Below are 14,208 nucleotides of genomic sequence, written 5' to 3'. Positions count from 1 at the left end.
TCAAGTTATTTGATAAATATTTTTGCAAAAGTAGTGTAACCATGTACAATGACCGAAAAAGACATGCTAAAACGTTTCATATATTTATTTGTTTTCCAGAAATTAAAAAGTAATTTCAAACGCAGTCGCAAGATTGGAGGTAGCAAGTCTGGAGTTTGAGAAATATTTGTGAGCACACACATTTAGAGAAACTTAAACAATTTTGGCATTTTTGGCAGCCAATGCCAAAATTGATAAGAACAATACCTGATCTAATTTCTAACACTCCTTATCTCATGCCCGCCACTGACCGCCCAAACTATAGTTAATGGAGATTGATGATGGAGCAATTCTGGATATTTGGGATGGGTTAGTACGTAGGTATATTTTTTTCTCTGAATTGCTGTCAGGGACCGAAAGTTTTAAAATAAGCGGGATTCTTGTTATTTACCAAACGCATTAGACACCTAAACTTTTAAAATAAGCTGAAAAAAGCAGTGCAACCCCAAACGGGGCCTAAGATAGTAACGACTGACTAGGATACGAAGCTGGAGCTTCTATGATGAATGCGGCAACGATGATTTGATCCCGGAAATAGACTTATTATGTACAAATATAAATGAACCACTTAATGCAGTTCTCTAAGCCTGATCCTGATAAGCCGCCAAAATAGGACTACAAGTGAAAGCAAAAATGGCAAACCACAAATCAACAGAGAGACAAACACCATCGGGTTCGCCGGTGCAATGCTGATAACTGCAATGTTGTACGTGCCGTACATCGCGTGAATACACATTAGAAGCACCAACTGCATAGGGAAATTGCTGGTGAGGACACCGATCATGTAAAGTGAAACGAAAAATCCCATCGAGTTGGTACCCACAAAGCGGGCAAAAAAATTATTGTCGTCAGAACCCATCGAGTTGAAGTATTCCATCGGGTTGTTTGGCTGCTGCAGCTGAAGGGTATTTGTTTCCATGGGACCATGAGAGGGAGTATGTTGTATGTCTTGTGCTCTCGAAGCTCCTATATCTTGTGCTCTCGAAGCTCCGGCACCACGAAGGATCTCTTCAATTTCCCTATCGCCGGCTTCACTCGGGAAGATTAGTAGCAGATCCAGAGGTGTTAGACTACTCTGGTTTACAGTGTTTACTTCCAATGCACTTGGAGTTGTTCCATTGCCAACTAACCATTCCACTACCTGTGAAGATTATGAGCTTTTTAATCGATATTTTTTGTTGGCAAAACAATATTTTAGATTACTCAAATATATAGATATAGGAATTCGAAATTAAGCGTTAGGAGACGGATACACTACTCCACCTATTTGGTTTACCTCATAAGTTCTTTTGTGCTATGACTACGTTGTTTTTCATTTTAGGTTTGATCAGATCAAATTGGTGAGTCACCTCTTTCTAGATTAATAAAATTGGTGTCATTAGTAAAATAATGGCTTTTTACTCAAAATAGTCTCTGAGATTGATACAAGTCCTTACTTTGGTCATTGAGATTTAGAATCTAAGAACTGGTCTCTGAGTTTGTCCACCATCAATCATTTTGGTTATTCTGTGAAAAATCACGGTTAAATAAGAATAAATTGACAAAAATATCCTTACTTTTTGTCAAATCATTTTTGCTCATTGTTTATTAAATAAAGAGTATTTTTGTCATTTTGGAGATATTATCGTTTATTAAAAGAAAGAAAAAAAGGTTGATGGTGGACAAATTTAAATACCCAAATAAAGAGTTATATCAATCTCAGAGACTATTTTGGCTAAAATGTCAACATTTCTAGGTTTGAATACATTCTATTTCAAATTTGAAGGGAAGGTCGTAAGTGCAAATTAGGTTAGTTGGTCAAGACAGTATTTCTACCCTCTTGTACCTAAGTTTGAATCACCCTATCCGTTAACTAGAGGAGTTCAGAATATCGACTTTTAAAACAAAACAAAAAAAAAAATCTAATGAAACCTAATTGATCATAGTGAACTAACCTGGTGTTGTTTCTTCCAGGTTGCTACGTGAAGAACTGAATTGCCATTTTTGTCCTTCATATTCAAAACGTTGTTACACCACCTTTTCTTTTGGTTTACTTTTATAGGCACTGTTGCTATTGGGTTACTTCTGCTCGTTAATTTCTTTCGATTTGTGTAATAAAATAAACATAGTATACAGTATTAAACACTGTAGACTGAAATCATGAAATAGATGCAGAAGTTGTAACGAAGAAGCTTTGCCAAGAAGAAAGCTATAGAGCTCTGTAGTATTTGCTATATCTGAATTCTTACCAAAGTTAGTTATTACAAGAGAGGGAAAGAGCTTTTATACTATCTACTTTTAAGATAAACCGACAAACCCTTTGCACTAAGCAAATAAAGTTAATGGTACTCAATCAATTCATGTTAATTGCCAATCAATTCTGCTGGAACTGCGACGGCGGGAGAATCTTGCTGACACTCCCAATCTCAAAATTAGAGTGATTTCATTCAAGATAATGCTAGAACACTAAATTTGGAGATAAAATTTTAGAAACTAAGGACGTGGAAATTGATGATTAGTTTATTACTTAAGCGTTGATAAACGTGCTCATTTTATTGGTGACACATCATTTAGTTTGCAAGTTTTGTATCCAAATTTAGTCTCTCTAGCATTACCCTTCATATATACAAATGAGATATGTTAGGGACAAGGAAGAAAATATCGGTAATATCGGAAATATCGGTAATCCGAAAACACGGAAATATCGATGGAAATATCGGGATAATATCGATATCGATAAAAATTACATGGAAACCACGGAAATTGTAAGAAAAACTTGGAAATTTTTATTGAAACTTTGCATGATGTTTATTTAGTCAATTATCTATTAGTTTATCACAAAAAATTGGAAGGAAATGCATTGCATGATTAATTTAACATTATCAAGTTGATTATATAGTGAGCTGACAAACATTGTGAGTGTAGAAAATATGTAGTAATTAATGAAAGAAGTCTAAACACACCATAATCATTTATATATAATGAATTAGTACAATATTTTACACTTTATACATTGCATTTTTGGTTCTTCTCTGACAGAATTTGGTCTTCACGTGGAGAAGAAGATAAAGTAAGCAGATTTTTTGGTTCTTCTCTGACAGAATATTTGGTTCTTCTGAGCAAAGTCACTTCCAATTCTTTCATACAAAACCGTGTGCCACACACACACATCCTCAAAGTTTTTTTCTTTTTCTCTCGGATAACACACACACACATAACCATACACACACACACACACAAAACCATGGTTTTATACAAAACCATGTGCCAAAACTCTCTCGGATAACACACACACACACATAACCATATACACACACACACAAAACCATGGTTTTATACAAAACCATGTGTCAAACCGTGTGCCACAAACACACACACATACACACCCTCAATGTATTTTTTTCTTTCTCTCGGATAACACACACATACTTCTCCCTCATTCCACACACACACACACGCACACACCCTCCATCTACAGAGATCAGAGATCTCTCTTCTCCCAAACACACACACACACACACACACACAGATCGGAGATCTCTCTTCTCCATTCTCCGATCTCTCTTCTCCCTTCTCCGATCTCTTTTCTCCCAAACACACACACACACACGCACACACAGATCTCTTGATCTCTCTTCTCCTTTCGCCGTTGATCGTGGCTCTGGCGAAGTCGGAGTTGGCTCAGTCGTCTCTGGCGGTGCGCCGCTGAGCAAGGATCACGTTCAGTCATCTGGTTCGTCTTCGTCTTCGTCAGGTGAGATTCCATTGAAACCCTAAACCCTAAACCGACTTCACATATGTTGAATCGTTTATGCATGCGTGAAATCTGAAGTTTATATGTGAAATTGATGTTAAAATTCGTGTTTTTGCAAGGTTTTTGGGACAAAATCGGCCCGGGAATAGGCACACCGTCTCCGGCGTTCTTCTCCGACGTCGCCTCGGAGTCCGATTGCACCAAACTCAAAAACAATTCGCCGATATTTCCAAAATATCGCGATATTTGGCCGAAAACCATTCGGATACCACTTAGAATATCCATCACCCGAAAAACCGATAATATCGGCGATATTTCGCCGATATTATCGGCATTTTCTTCCATGGTTAGGGAGACTCTTTCATAAGTGCAACTATCTATGGATTCTCGTTCATTAAATGTTTTTGGCACAATTTTCGTGCCAACATTATAAAGTATCATATCAAAAACATGAGGTAGCAAAGAGTGTTTATGGAGAGTCCCACTTTGAGAAAGTCTCCTTAACTTTTCTCATAAACAAATATAAGGATCAAACAGACATGTGGTAGTGCTAGGGATGACAACAGTTCGGTTTGAGGACGGAAATACTATTTATATCCCAATAACCATAAAAATTAACTCTATCCATAACCGTAAATTAATCATCGTTAATTATCCATAACCATACCCACCGAATAACGGATTCTCCATCGGTTAACGGTTATATCTATATTCGTCAATAAAAATAAATATTCGTTCAGTTGATGCAATATAATTTAGTGGCTAAATTGGATTAATGGTCCCCGTGGTGATAGGATAATCAGAAGATTACTCCCGTGGTGAAAAAAATTGAATTTAAACCCTTGTGGTGAAGCTCGTTATGATTCAAGCCTAAAATTAACATTTTCGTCAACTCTATGTTAACCCAAAGTTAAGAATCCCACCCTTCTCTCAAAGATTCCATTAGATTTTTGAACCACAAAGTCTGATTTGTTCAACCTTAATTTTTTTATCAGAAAAAGCAAAAGAAGAAAGGAAAATTTCGTAATACATTGCAAAGGGGTATGATATTCATACACCATATTTTACTTCTCACATACCTTTTTAATTTTCGACCGTCGCATCGGATGAATTGAAGAAGATCAACGGACAGAAATTATCAAGGGGTGTGTGGATAGCACATCCCCATTGCAAATGTACGGTGTTTATGATAGTACGAAGCTGGAGCTTCTATGATGAATGCACCAACGATGATATGTTTCAAGGGGATCAAAAGCTCAAGTATCCAAGTGGGAACTCATCCTTTGACAACATATTGTATCAGCTACTTGCACCAGAGAGAATGAGCTGAGGAGGAAAGGCTTACTCTAGAAGAAAAGGGCGGTTCTATAAAGGCAATAGAAATGTTGAAAAAATGACACTCAACTCAACATAAAAAAAAGCTTTGCAACCTACTCTTCACATACTCCCTTTGTAGTTTAAACATTATTCTGTATTTATAAATCTGATACTTCGTTTGTAGTATCGATTTCTTGCATTAAAGTTTACTTCTCAAAACATGTCTTGTACTTCCAAGACTTTGCTTGCTTGGCATCCAAACTTGCCCGAATAGGTTGAAACTATGCCCGATCACTTGTATTTATCATTTACTTTCAAGTAGGGCTGGAAAAAAATACTAAAAATCCCAAACCATACCGAAACCAAACTGAAAAAATATCAAACCAAAAATCCCGAAAATTTTGGTACCGAAACCAAACCGATCTCGAATTTTTTGGTATGGGATTTGGTCTCACACTTTGAATAGTTCGGTATTCTTGAACCAAACTTTACTAATGTAACATACATACATACATATATATATGTGTGTGTATGTGTGTGTGTGTGTGTCAATGTGTGGTGTTGGAATGTGTAATGATTATTATTATATAATTACAATCACGAAAGTGTGGTGTGGTGTGGTGTTGACAAAAGTAGGATGGATGGGTCACGGATAGGGATGTGGAACGGTTATGACGGGGGTAACCGTGGTTATTTACCCATAACCGTTTCATATCCACATAACCATTTACCCGTTGGGTAATTGCATAAATGGTTATACTCATAACCATAACCGTTTATAAACGGTTATTTATACCCATAACCGTGTACCCATTTAACCATAACCATTTACCCTTTTTTGAACCCGTTTATCCTTTTTTTTACCCATTTACCTCTTTTTCACCCTTTTACATGTTTTTTTTAACAACCTGAAAATTACAAAAGAAAAATTTGTCATAATTTTCGTTTTTTGACAATTAAACACCTTTATAAGTACATTTTAGCATGCATTTTCTTATTTTAATCATTTAAGTCTTCATACAATTTCAATAAATTGAAATAATAGTTTACGAATGATATTTTTCTGCTACACCCAAGCAAGTCTTTAATTCTAATCCATATGATTACAAAGTAAAGCTTCTAAAAACAAAAAGTAGTCATTATCTTGAATACTAGATTATTTAAAGCTTCAAAATATTCCAAAACTAAACACTTCGAACATATTCAATGACAAAATATCATCGACTCGTTATAACCGCGGGTAATACCTGTATAACCGTATAACCTAACAGTAAATGTTTTGATGTATTAAAAGCCATATTAAAAAAAAAAAACTCATGGACTGAATTAAAAGCCCAACTAACGGTAAATATTTTTTTTTCAATTTACCTCTGACAGAACCTAACCAAGCCCGTTCGCTGTCTTTGCCTTTTTCTGTCGCATATGGGGCTTTTGGTGTTGCCTCGTTTTCCACACCCACCACTATTAGTTACTTTTGTTTTTAATTACTTTATTTTTGTTGTTTTGTGAATGTATGTGTGTCTGTGTGTTCAAAGTCCTTGAGTAATTGTAGGTTCAGTTATGGGTAAATTTGGAAAAAAACATTTACGCTATCAAGTCCTTTTTTATTTAAGAATTTCGAACACTTGCGATAATTTTTTTTTAATTTTTACATATATTAAATTAAATCGGTAAATAGATACCTGTATAACCGCGGGTAATACCCATAACTGATGGATACCTGTTATAACCGCGGATAATACCCATAACCGTCCATTTAAATTTCAAGGATAAACGGTTATACCCATAACCGTTTATTCATCTAAACAGTCACCTATAATCGTAACCGTGAACTTTAAATGGACGGGTAACCGCGGTTACCCAAACCCATGGATATTTTGCCCATCTCTGGTCACGGGTGCTTGTTTTCTAGACAGAACTCTGTCTGTCTCTCTCTCTCTTTTATTTTCTGTCTCATCAGTCATCTCTCTCTGCAACCCATAAACCACCTAACCCTTTATCTCTCACTTATTTTCCATCTCTTCTCTCTCTATTGTCTCTCTTTCTCTCTGCAACCCAGAAACCACCCTTCCTTCCACTCAATCCAAAACTGAGTCGACATCATACTCACTCTCTCTCATTTCATTTTGCCTTTCTCATCTGCCTTCACTTAGTCTCAGACTCCTTTCTCTTTCTCGGATTCAAAGCTCAGTAGCCACCCACAGTCTAACAATCTCACTCCGACAAACTGTCTCCACTCCGGCCACCACCACACCTCACGACTTCATCCCCACTTCCGATTCTCTCGAGTGATTCTTTGTGTGTTTGGGATTTCAAATTAAGGTTAGGGTTTCAAATTGGGGGCTCGGGTCAGGAGGAAGACGTAGGTCTCTCTCTTCACTCTATCTCTCCACCATAAATCTTCACTGATTCACTATCACTATGTCTTTGATTTCAATTTGGATTTGTAATGCAGGTTCAGATGATTTCAATTTCAATCTAGATGATTTGGATTTTGATGCAATTTTAGTTTGGGGAAATTCCGAAATACCGAAAATATTTCGGGAATCCTGAAATTTCGGTTCGGGATCGGTCATGAGATTTTCGTCCCGAAAATTTTTGGTTCGGAATTTGATATGCCACTTTTGATTCGGTATCTCATACCAAACCAGCCCTACTTTCGAGTTATTACCTTTCCTGCAATTTATGTCATTTTGGTTAACACGTCACGAGTATTTACAAGCAGTTTACCTTCAGCTTTTACTATTATTTCTAGTGCTTTACTTTCTGTTTTTACTTCTTTTTTTTCTTTTCTCTTTTGCAACAAAGATTTCAAACTGGCTTCGATCGTTTCTGATCAGTTTGTGTTCATTGTTTTGGCATTCAATGCAAGAAAAATATAAAGTTCTTATCTTCAAGGCATCGAAAAGAACCTAATATAGATTTAAACCCTCCATAGAACAATCTTTTGATAAGAGGCACAATTTACTTGTGGGGCAAGCAAATGACCTATAAACAACCTGTCTAGCTAGCAATGGCAGGCCTGAAAATAACTAACTGCGTAAGGGAGCCAAAGAGCCTATTAGGTTTTGCCAAGGCACCTTCAAATTAATACAACAGCACAACTGTAAAATCACTACAAATAATGGAGTTGACGAAGTGATGCAGAGCAGCATGCTTTTCGGTGCAGTGCTGATAACTGCAACGGTGTACGTGCCGTACATCATCACCATACAAAATCGAAGCTTAAACAGCAGAGGGAAGTTGCGCGTGAGGAAGTCGATCATGATAAGCGAAACCGAAAATCCAATCGTGTTGAAAAACATATAGAGAACTACTAAACCATTGCTCCCACAGCCAGTCCCATTCTTGTTTGATCCAGTGGTGTAGTGCAAACCGCCGTTCGGAGGGCTGAGTCCGGCTTGAAAGGTGGTGGTGGCCACTAGTACAGCGACAACTAGCAGCACCGGGCTTGGATCTTCGTCAGATTTTCTCCCCTTTTTGAACTTGAAGTATTCCGTCGGGTCGTTTGGCTGCTGCAGCTGAAGGGTATTTGTTTCCATGGGACAATTAGAGGGAGTATGGTGTATGTCTTTTGCTCTCGAAGCTCCGGCACCACGAAGGATCTCTTCAATTTCCCTATCGCCAGCTTCACTCGTGAAGATTAGTAGCAGATCAAGAGGTGTTAGACCACTCTGGTTTACAATGTTTACTTCCAATGCACTTGGAGTTGTTCTATTGCCAACTATCCATTCCACCACCTGTGAAGATTATGAGCTTTTTAATCCATATTTTGTTTTTTGGCAAAACAATATTTTAAACTACTCAGGTATAGGAATTCGAAATTGAATGTTACGAGACGGACACACTGCTCCGCCCTCTTGTACCCAGAATCACCCTATCCATTTAGAGTAGTCTAAAATATCGACTTGTAAAACAAAAGAACAAAAAAAAAATTCAAATGAAAATTAGTTGATCATAGTGTACTAACCTGGTGTTGTTTCTTCCAGGTTGCTACGTGAAGAACTGAATTGCCATATTTGTCCTTCATATTCAAAACGTTGTCCTTCCTCAGTTCCATGACCAACTCAACCAAAATTTTAACTGCTTCAAACTGGCAGTTATTAACAGCAAGGTGCAACGAAGTCTCCTCATGCAGAGTCACGTCTTCGAGACTTTCCGGGCAAGCCAAAACCATCTCTCCGACGACATCACCCCTCCCTCTAGCAGCAGCATAATGAAGAGGAGTCCATTGGTCTCTTCCTTTCATCCGGCAGAGTCTCGGGTCAACTCTCAGCAGCTCCCTTACAACCTCCAAATACCCGTTGGCTGCCGCGATGTGCATGGGGCTGAACCCATCGTGGTTCATTTCATGCACAAATGCTGGTCTCAACTTCACGATCTCCTGAACAAATTCGACATGTCCGGCAAGCGAAGCGACATGTAGCGGGTTCTCGATGGAAGTTAGGGCAAGGTTATGGAGCAGAAGTGGATTCTCTGCCATCGACTGGTGCAAGAGCTGGATGTCTCCTGTTTTAGAAGCCTCAGACAGCCTCGAATCCATCAACTGGTGCAGATTATGTTAAGCTCCTTGTAAGAATTGATTCCCCTTGAGTTCATTTATGTAAGAGAATAAACATAGATAGCATACAAAGGTGGACTTGCGATGGCGAGAGAATCTCACTGTTTCTTCCACCTTCCCACCACCTTCCTTCCACTTGTCTTCACTACGATTTATCGCTTTTTTGGCAAGGTGCGTAGAACTTTGGGTCGAGTGTTCACCCCACCGCTTTCCTTTGGTTTGTCTTTATTGGCACTGTCGCGGGTAGGTTGCTTCTTCCCGCTAACTTCTAACAAAATAAACATTTTACCATACAGAGTGACTTGAAAGTAATGATTATAATTAATTAAACTTAACAATCAATCCGGCTGGAATTGCCATGGCAAGAGAATCTCGCTGACGCTCCTCATCTCAAAATTAGAGTGATTTCATATATACAAATGAGAAATACCAAGAAAATTCTCACAAAAGTGGAACTTTTTATGAATTCTCCACCACTAAATATTTTTGGGATAGTTCTCGAGATAACATTATAAAACATTATGCCAAAAATATAAGGTGACGGAGAGTTAAAGAGGTAGGTAGACTATTTTTTTTAACCAAATACGTAAACCAAATAATGTGGTTGTAGATGATTGAATTATTAATTGTCAATTAACGTATTTGTTTTTTATTGATGACACATCATTTGGTTTGCAAATTTGGTGTAAAAATTTAATGTCCCTAACATTATTCTTATGAAGAATCCAACGGAGGGATCCTCACAAAGAGAATCTGGACAGAATCCTCAAATATCATAACCCTAATTGTAATTGAGTTATATACACAAGGGGAAACGGAGAGATCTTCAGAGCATCAGGAACACAAGCATATACGTCATATGTAATGTACAAGTGAAGAGACAATTATAAAAAAAAAACTTTCATCTACTTGTATATCGTACCGTCCAGTGTTGGGGGCACATTAAAAAAAATCTCTCAAAAGGTTAGAAATTGGAAACAACTTCGAAATGTATCTGCTGCTAAATAAAATTTGGCAACTGCCTTCCATTATCACTCTTTTTCTTCAAGATTCAAGTACATCAATGCACAACTTCAATTTTAAACAAAAAATCATCTTTCTTTTATTAGCGAACGAAACGTTCAGTCTGGATATATAAAGTTTAGTGAAACTCCACGGAAAAATTCGGGTGTCGGGAGGTCTGCACGCGCCTCAATCTTCAGAGCCCTGGTATTGATTCGAGATTATACTTTTCGGAAGGTGATTCAGCACCACGACTCTCCAAGGGCTTCGGTTTCTTCATGGCTTCAAGATTTTGCAAGTATGTGTAGGAAGGATTCCTACTAGACGAGGACACAGGGTTGCTTATTCTGCTAGCAAGGAACCGACGGATCAGACCCCTGAGGAGTGGAGCCATTGTGTCTGGCTCATGTTCCAAGTAGTACATGATTCCTCCCATGCACAAACTGAACAAGAACACCTGTGACAATTCAAAAACGTAAATTAATGCACTTTTTAAATAGTATAAAATTGCCAACTGTTCAATCAAATCCAACGAGAACGAAAAAAGGATTCAAGTATAGAATGCTGAATAGATTTCCTTCTCAATGATCACAGTTTAGGGATAAGTGACATGGTAGAAAAACAGTACCTCTGCGTTCTTAATATCTGGAAGAAGGTGGCGGTTTACTAAGATATACCACAAAGAATCTCCAGCTCGTGGAAGAACATAAAGAGCCAGTTCACCACGTCTAGGCTTTTTCTCCAGTAAAACTGAAAGAGCAGATATTGCACCTGCAAACCAATATACAAGCTTGTGGTCTTTTGAAGCAACTTTTCTATGTAAACATATGACACCCTAACACAAAGAAAGAAACATTAAGAATGTAGCCAACATATTATACAAGTAGGAAATACTGATTACTGAAGCAGAGGAGTACAGTACCTGAAAGATTCCAACAAATGCGGACAAAAATGATGTTGAGCGAACAGCATCTTTAAGAGCAATTAAAAATGTGCGAGAAGGGGCCTCCATGAACTAAATGAAAGAAAAATTAAAAATTTGTCTCAAGATTTTCCTTGGAATTTTCGAATATAGCATATATTTTTAGCTCCTAATGAATATAACAGTATCATGACAAAAAAGACTCCTATTCCTAAAAAGTTAGAACTTAGCTTAAGATAGTTGCAAAGTAGCTTATAGAATGGAACATCACATTGCCTTTTGAAGGCAAATGTGCATGGATGGCAATAAATCCACTATCGTGGTCAGCGCAACTAATAGGTAAATGCAGCACTTCAGACAATCATTGCTAAAGAAGGGTTATCCTAGTGAAAAATGAAAAATAAAAGGCTGAGTTTGAAGAATTTACCTTCTGTAGGCGGAGAACAACAAATGGTACAAACGTCAAAGAAAAGTAAAGCGGAAATGTTTTCCTAAATGTAGCTGATGTTGCCCGTGCATTATGAGCTAAACAAGAATTCGTGTCTGGATGAATAACCGAACAAGGAAATATGGATGGATACTCTTCCAACCGTATAGAGTTGGATTTTGTTCTCTCAAACAAATAATCAGATAGAGAGGCAATATCCACAGGGTGGCCTCTACAGCAATCCCTTACAGCCTTGTATACAGGTTGGGAAACTGGCCCCGTCTTCTGAATAAATTCTTGATAAGACTTTGGCAAGCTCTCAGGCCGCATTACAAAGGCATACATAACCTAAAACATAATTTTCAAATAATTAGAATTTTGGACAACAAGGAGGGAGAAGCAGAAAGAAAACAAGAAAGATTTGAAAAGTTTTGGGAAAGGTGACAAATTACTAGCAAAACAAATAAACAAAGAGAGGTGCTACCTGCGCACATGCAAGAGAGAAAAGTAATGAATCGCCATGCTTCCAATGGCTTCCCCAAAAGTGAAACTTATTCTTAGACTTCGCAGAATTATAAGCACACTGATGAAAGAAAAGAAAGGTCAAAAGGTTAGAACCACCGACAAAAACCCAATCATTTCACATACTATTGAAGAACAGCTATAAATATACAATTACAATATGCATTCATTTACCTGGCCTAGCCTGGCCAGTAAGTACAGAGAAAGTGTGCGCCTTCGGTTTGAGTCATTCAATGCTAAAATAGACAAACCAGCAACTGAACCTGCTAAAATTCTGATCCATCATCCCCCAAAACAAAGTCATATATATGGAATGACTGCTTCAAAACATTTCAAATCATATACACAAACACATACATACACACAGACACAGAAGAAAACTCACGCATTCATTGGTGTCTCTTTCTTTCTCAATTTTCTCAACAAACATCTAAGAGCATGATATGAACCACTAAAGCCACCAAAAAATAAACCGATCCGGCACGCTTCTTCTCTTACAATGAGATCTTTTTCCGAGACAAGTTGCTGCAAAGCAATAAAAGCGAAGAAAAATTCAATTCATTGCCCATTTTAACAATCTAGAAAAGTTCAACAGCCGCTGGATAACAACATTTTGTTGAAAGTATCGATTTTGTGAATGATAAAACCCTAGAGGCATAAAAAAAAGCTTCCAATTTCGATTCTTCACAAGTATCCTATATCTCTCTCAAATTTGCAAGAGAAATTCAAATTCACAATCACTAATTGAGCAATTTATCATTTCAATCGTATAATTTCTCCAATTCTTCAGATCATCAATCGAAAACACAGTCTTTTTACTGATTATACCAGTCCATACCTTAAGATCGAGGAGAGAAGAGTAGGACTGCCGGCGCGCGAGCTTAAAAGCGCGAAGAAGGATGCCAATTCCGACTCGAACGCCATACGACAAGAGAAAGCTCTGGCAGAGATTACCAATGGCGTGGGCGACGCAGGACTCGTCGGCGGCGTGGTCGCAAGGCGGGTGGTGCTGAGATCCAGTGGCGGCGGCGGAGCGCTGGCGGCGCTGGAGCTCCTCGATGGCATCGCGGAGGCGGTCCTCGGCCTCGCGGAGGCGTCGCTCGGCATCGGAGCTGTCTAGGGGAGGCGGAGAGGGGGGAGAGGAAGAAGGGGGTTTGGGGAGAGAGGACGACATTGCGGTGGCGGAGAGGAGAGGTTGGGTTTAGGGGGTTTAGCATCTGCGAGGACGCAGACGCGGCGGTGGAGGAGAGAAGAGGGAGGAGGATTCGATTTGGTTTGGAGCGTTTACAGTTATCATTTTATATTGGAAATGGTGTCGATTCGATTTGGTATTTTCGAAAAAGATGTCATAAAGTCGGGAAAAGGGGTTATCCGGATCGTCATGGCGGGTTTTATTGGTGTCATCCGATAAATTTTTCATTGTAATCGTAACTACATCACGTGTTTTTATATAACTAGTGAAATTGAAAAATCTCTCGTGTTATCTGATCGTTTCCCTCCTTTTTATTAGATTGAGAAGCAATATGGATCTCACACTTCGAAGTTTACGAAACGATAAATTTTGGAACATTCAATTTAAATTTTACGGTCTACGTTAATTTATTTTATTGGCTCACCTTACACGGATCGAGAAATTTGAATTGTTTAATTTAAATCTTACGACCCAAATTTCTTAATCTATAGAC

General features: G+C 38.2%; 2 protein-coding genes and 3 long non-coding RNA genes across 5 annotated transcripts; 2 read left to right on the top strand and 3 right to left on the bottom strand.

Annotated features, from left to right (window-relative positions):
• Positions 1 to 947: 947 nt before the first annotated feature.
• Positions 948 to 2,176, bottom strand: LOC139197601 (uncharacterized). Its single transcript, XR_011583122.1, has 2 exons — positions 1,974 to 2,176; positions 948 to 1,180 (listed from the first exon to the last, which is right to left on the bottom strand). It is a non-coding gene; the product is annotated as an uncharacterized lncRNA (long non-coding RNA).
• A 1,061-nt stretch (positions 2,177 to 3,237) lies between these two features.
• LOC114826141 (uncharacterized) lies at positions 3,238 to 4,235 on the top strand. The gene is made up of 2 exons (XR_003775020.2): positions 3,238 to 3,772; positions 3,892 to 4,235. It is a non-coding gene; the product is annotated as an uncharacterized lncRNA (long non-coding RNA).
• Positions 4,236 to 7,075: 2,840 nt separating this feature from the next.
• Positions 7,076 to 9,854, top strand: LOC139197600 (uncharacterized). The gene is made up of 3 exons (XR_011583121.1): positions 7,076 to 7,455; positions 7,545 to 8,750; positions 9,079 to 9,854. It is a non-coding gene; the product is annotated as an uncharacterized lncRNA (long non-coding RNA).
• On the bottom strand, positions 7,982 to 9,833 carry LOC103440060 (ankyrin repeat-containing protein BDA1). The gene is made up of 2 exons (XM_029106007.2): positions 9,060 to 9,833; positions 7,982 to 8,829 (listed from the first exon to the last, which is right to left on the bottom strand). The coding sequence occupies exons 1-2, from the start codon at positions 9,630 to 9,632 to the stop codon at positions 8,122 to 8,124; spliced, it is 1,281 nt and encodes a 426-aa protein (XP_028961840.1). The 5' UTR covers positions 9,633 to 9,833; the 3' UTR covers positions 7,982 to 8,121.
• Positions 9,855 to 10,645: 791 nt separating the features above from the next.
• On the bottom strand, positions 10,646 to 13,922 carry LOC103420757 (uncharacterized). The gene is made up of 8 exons (XM_008358793.4): positions 13,362 to 13,922; positions 12,909 to 13,048; positions 12,698 to 12,797; positions 12,486 to 12,584; positions 12,002 to 12,349; positions 11,575 to 11,667; positions 11,281 to 11,487; positions 10,646 to 11,109 (listed from the first exon to the last, which is right to left on the bottom strand). The coding sequence occupies exons 1-8, from the start codon at positions 13,695 to 13,697 to the stop codon at positions 10,849 to 10,851; spliced, it is 1,584 nt and encodes a 527-aa protein (XP_008357015.3). The 5' UTR covers positions 13,698 to 13,922; the 3' UTR covers positions 10,646 to 10,848.
• Between the last annotated feature and the right edge of the window lie 286 nt (positions 13,923 to 14,208).

The sequence above is a fragment of the Malus domestica genome, chromosome 07 (assembly GCF_042453785.1).
Source record: "Malus domestica chromosome 07, GDT2T_hap1".
Lineage (NCBI taxonomy): Eukaryota > Viridiplantae > Streptophyta > Magnoliopsida > Rosales > Rosaceae > Malus > Malus domestica.
Note: the sequence above shows the minus strand (reverse complement) of the source record. Positions and strands in the feature narration are given on the sequence as shown.

What these genes read in the sequence shown, in the direction of transcription:
- LOC103420757 (XM_008358793.4), bottom strand. Translation starts at nt 13,697, where the DNA reads ATGTCGTCCTCTCTCCCCAAACCCCCTTCTTCCTCTCCCCCCTCTCCG. An exon ending in TCTCTCTTGCATGTGCGCAG is followed by an intron (nt 12,350 to 12,485) that starts GTAGCACCTCTC and finishes ATTATGTTTTAG; the next exon opens with GTTATGTATGCCTTTGTAAT. An exon ending in CATTTGTTGGAATCTTTCAG is followed by an intron (nt 11,488 to 11,574) that starts GTACTGTACTCC and finishes TCTTTGTGTTAG; the next exon opens with GGTGTCATATGTTTACATAG.
- LOC103440060 (XM_029106007.2), bottom strand. Translation starts at nt 9,632, where the DNA reads ATGGATTCGAGGCTGTCTGAGGCTTCTAAAACAGGAGACATCCAGCTC. An exon ending in CCTGGAAGAAACAACACCAG is followed by an intron (nt 8,830 to 9,059) that starts GTTAGTACACTA and finishes TAATCTTCACAG; the next exon opens with GTGGTGGAATGGATAGTTGG.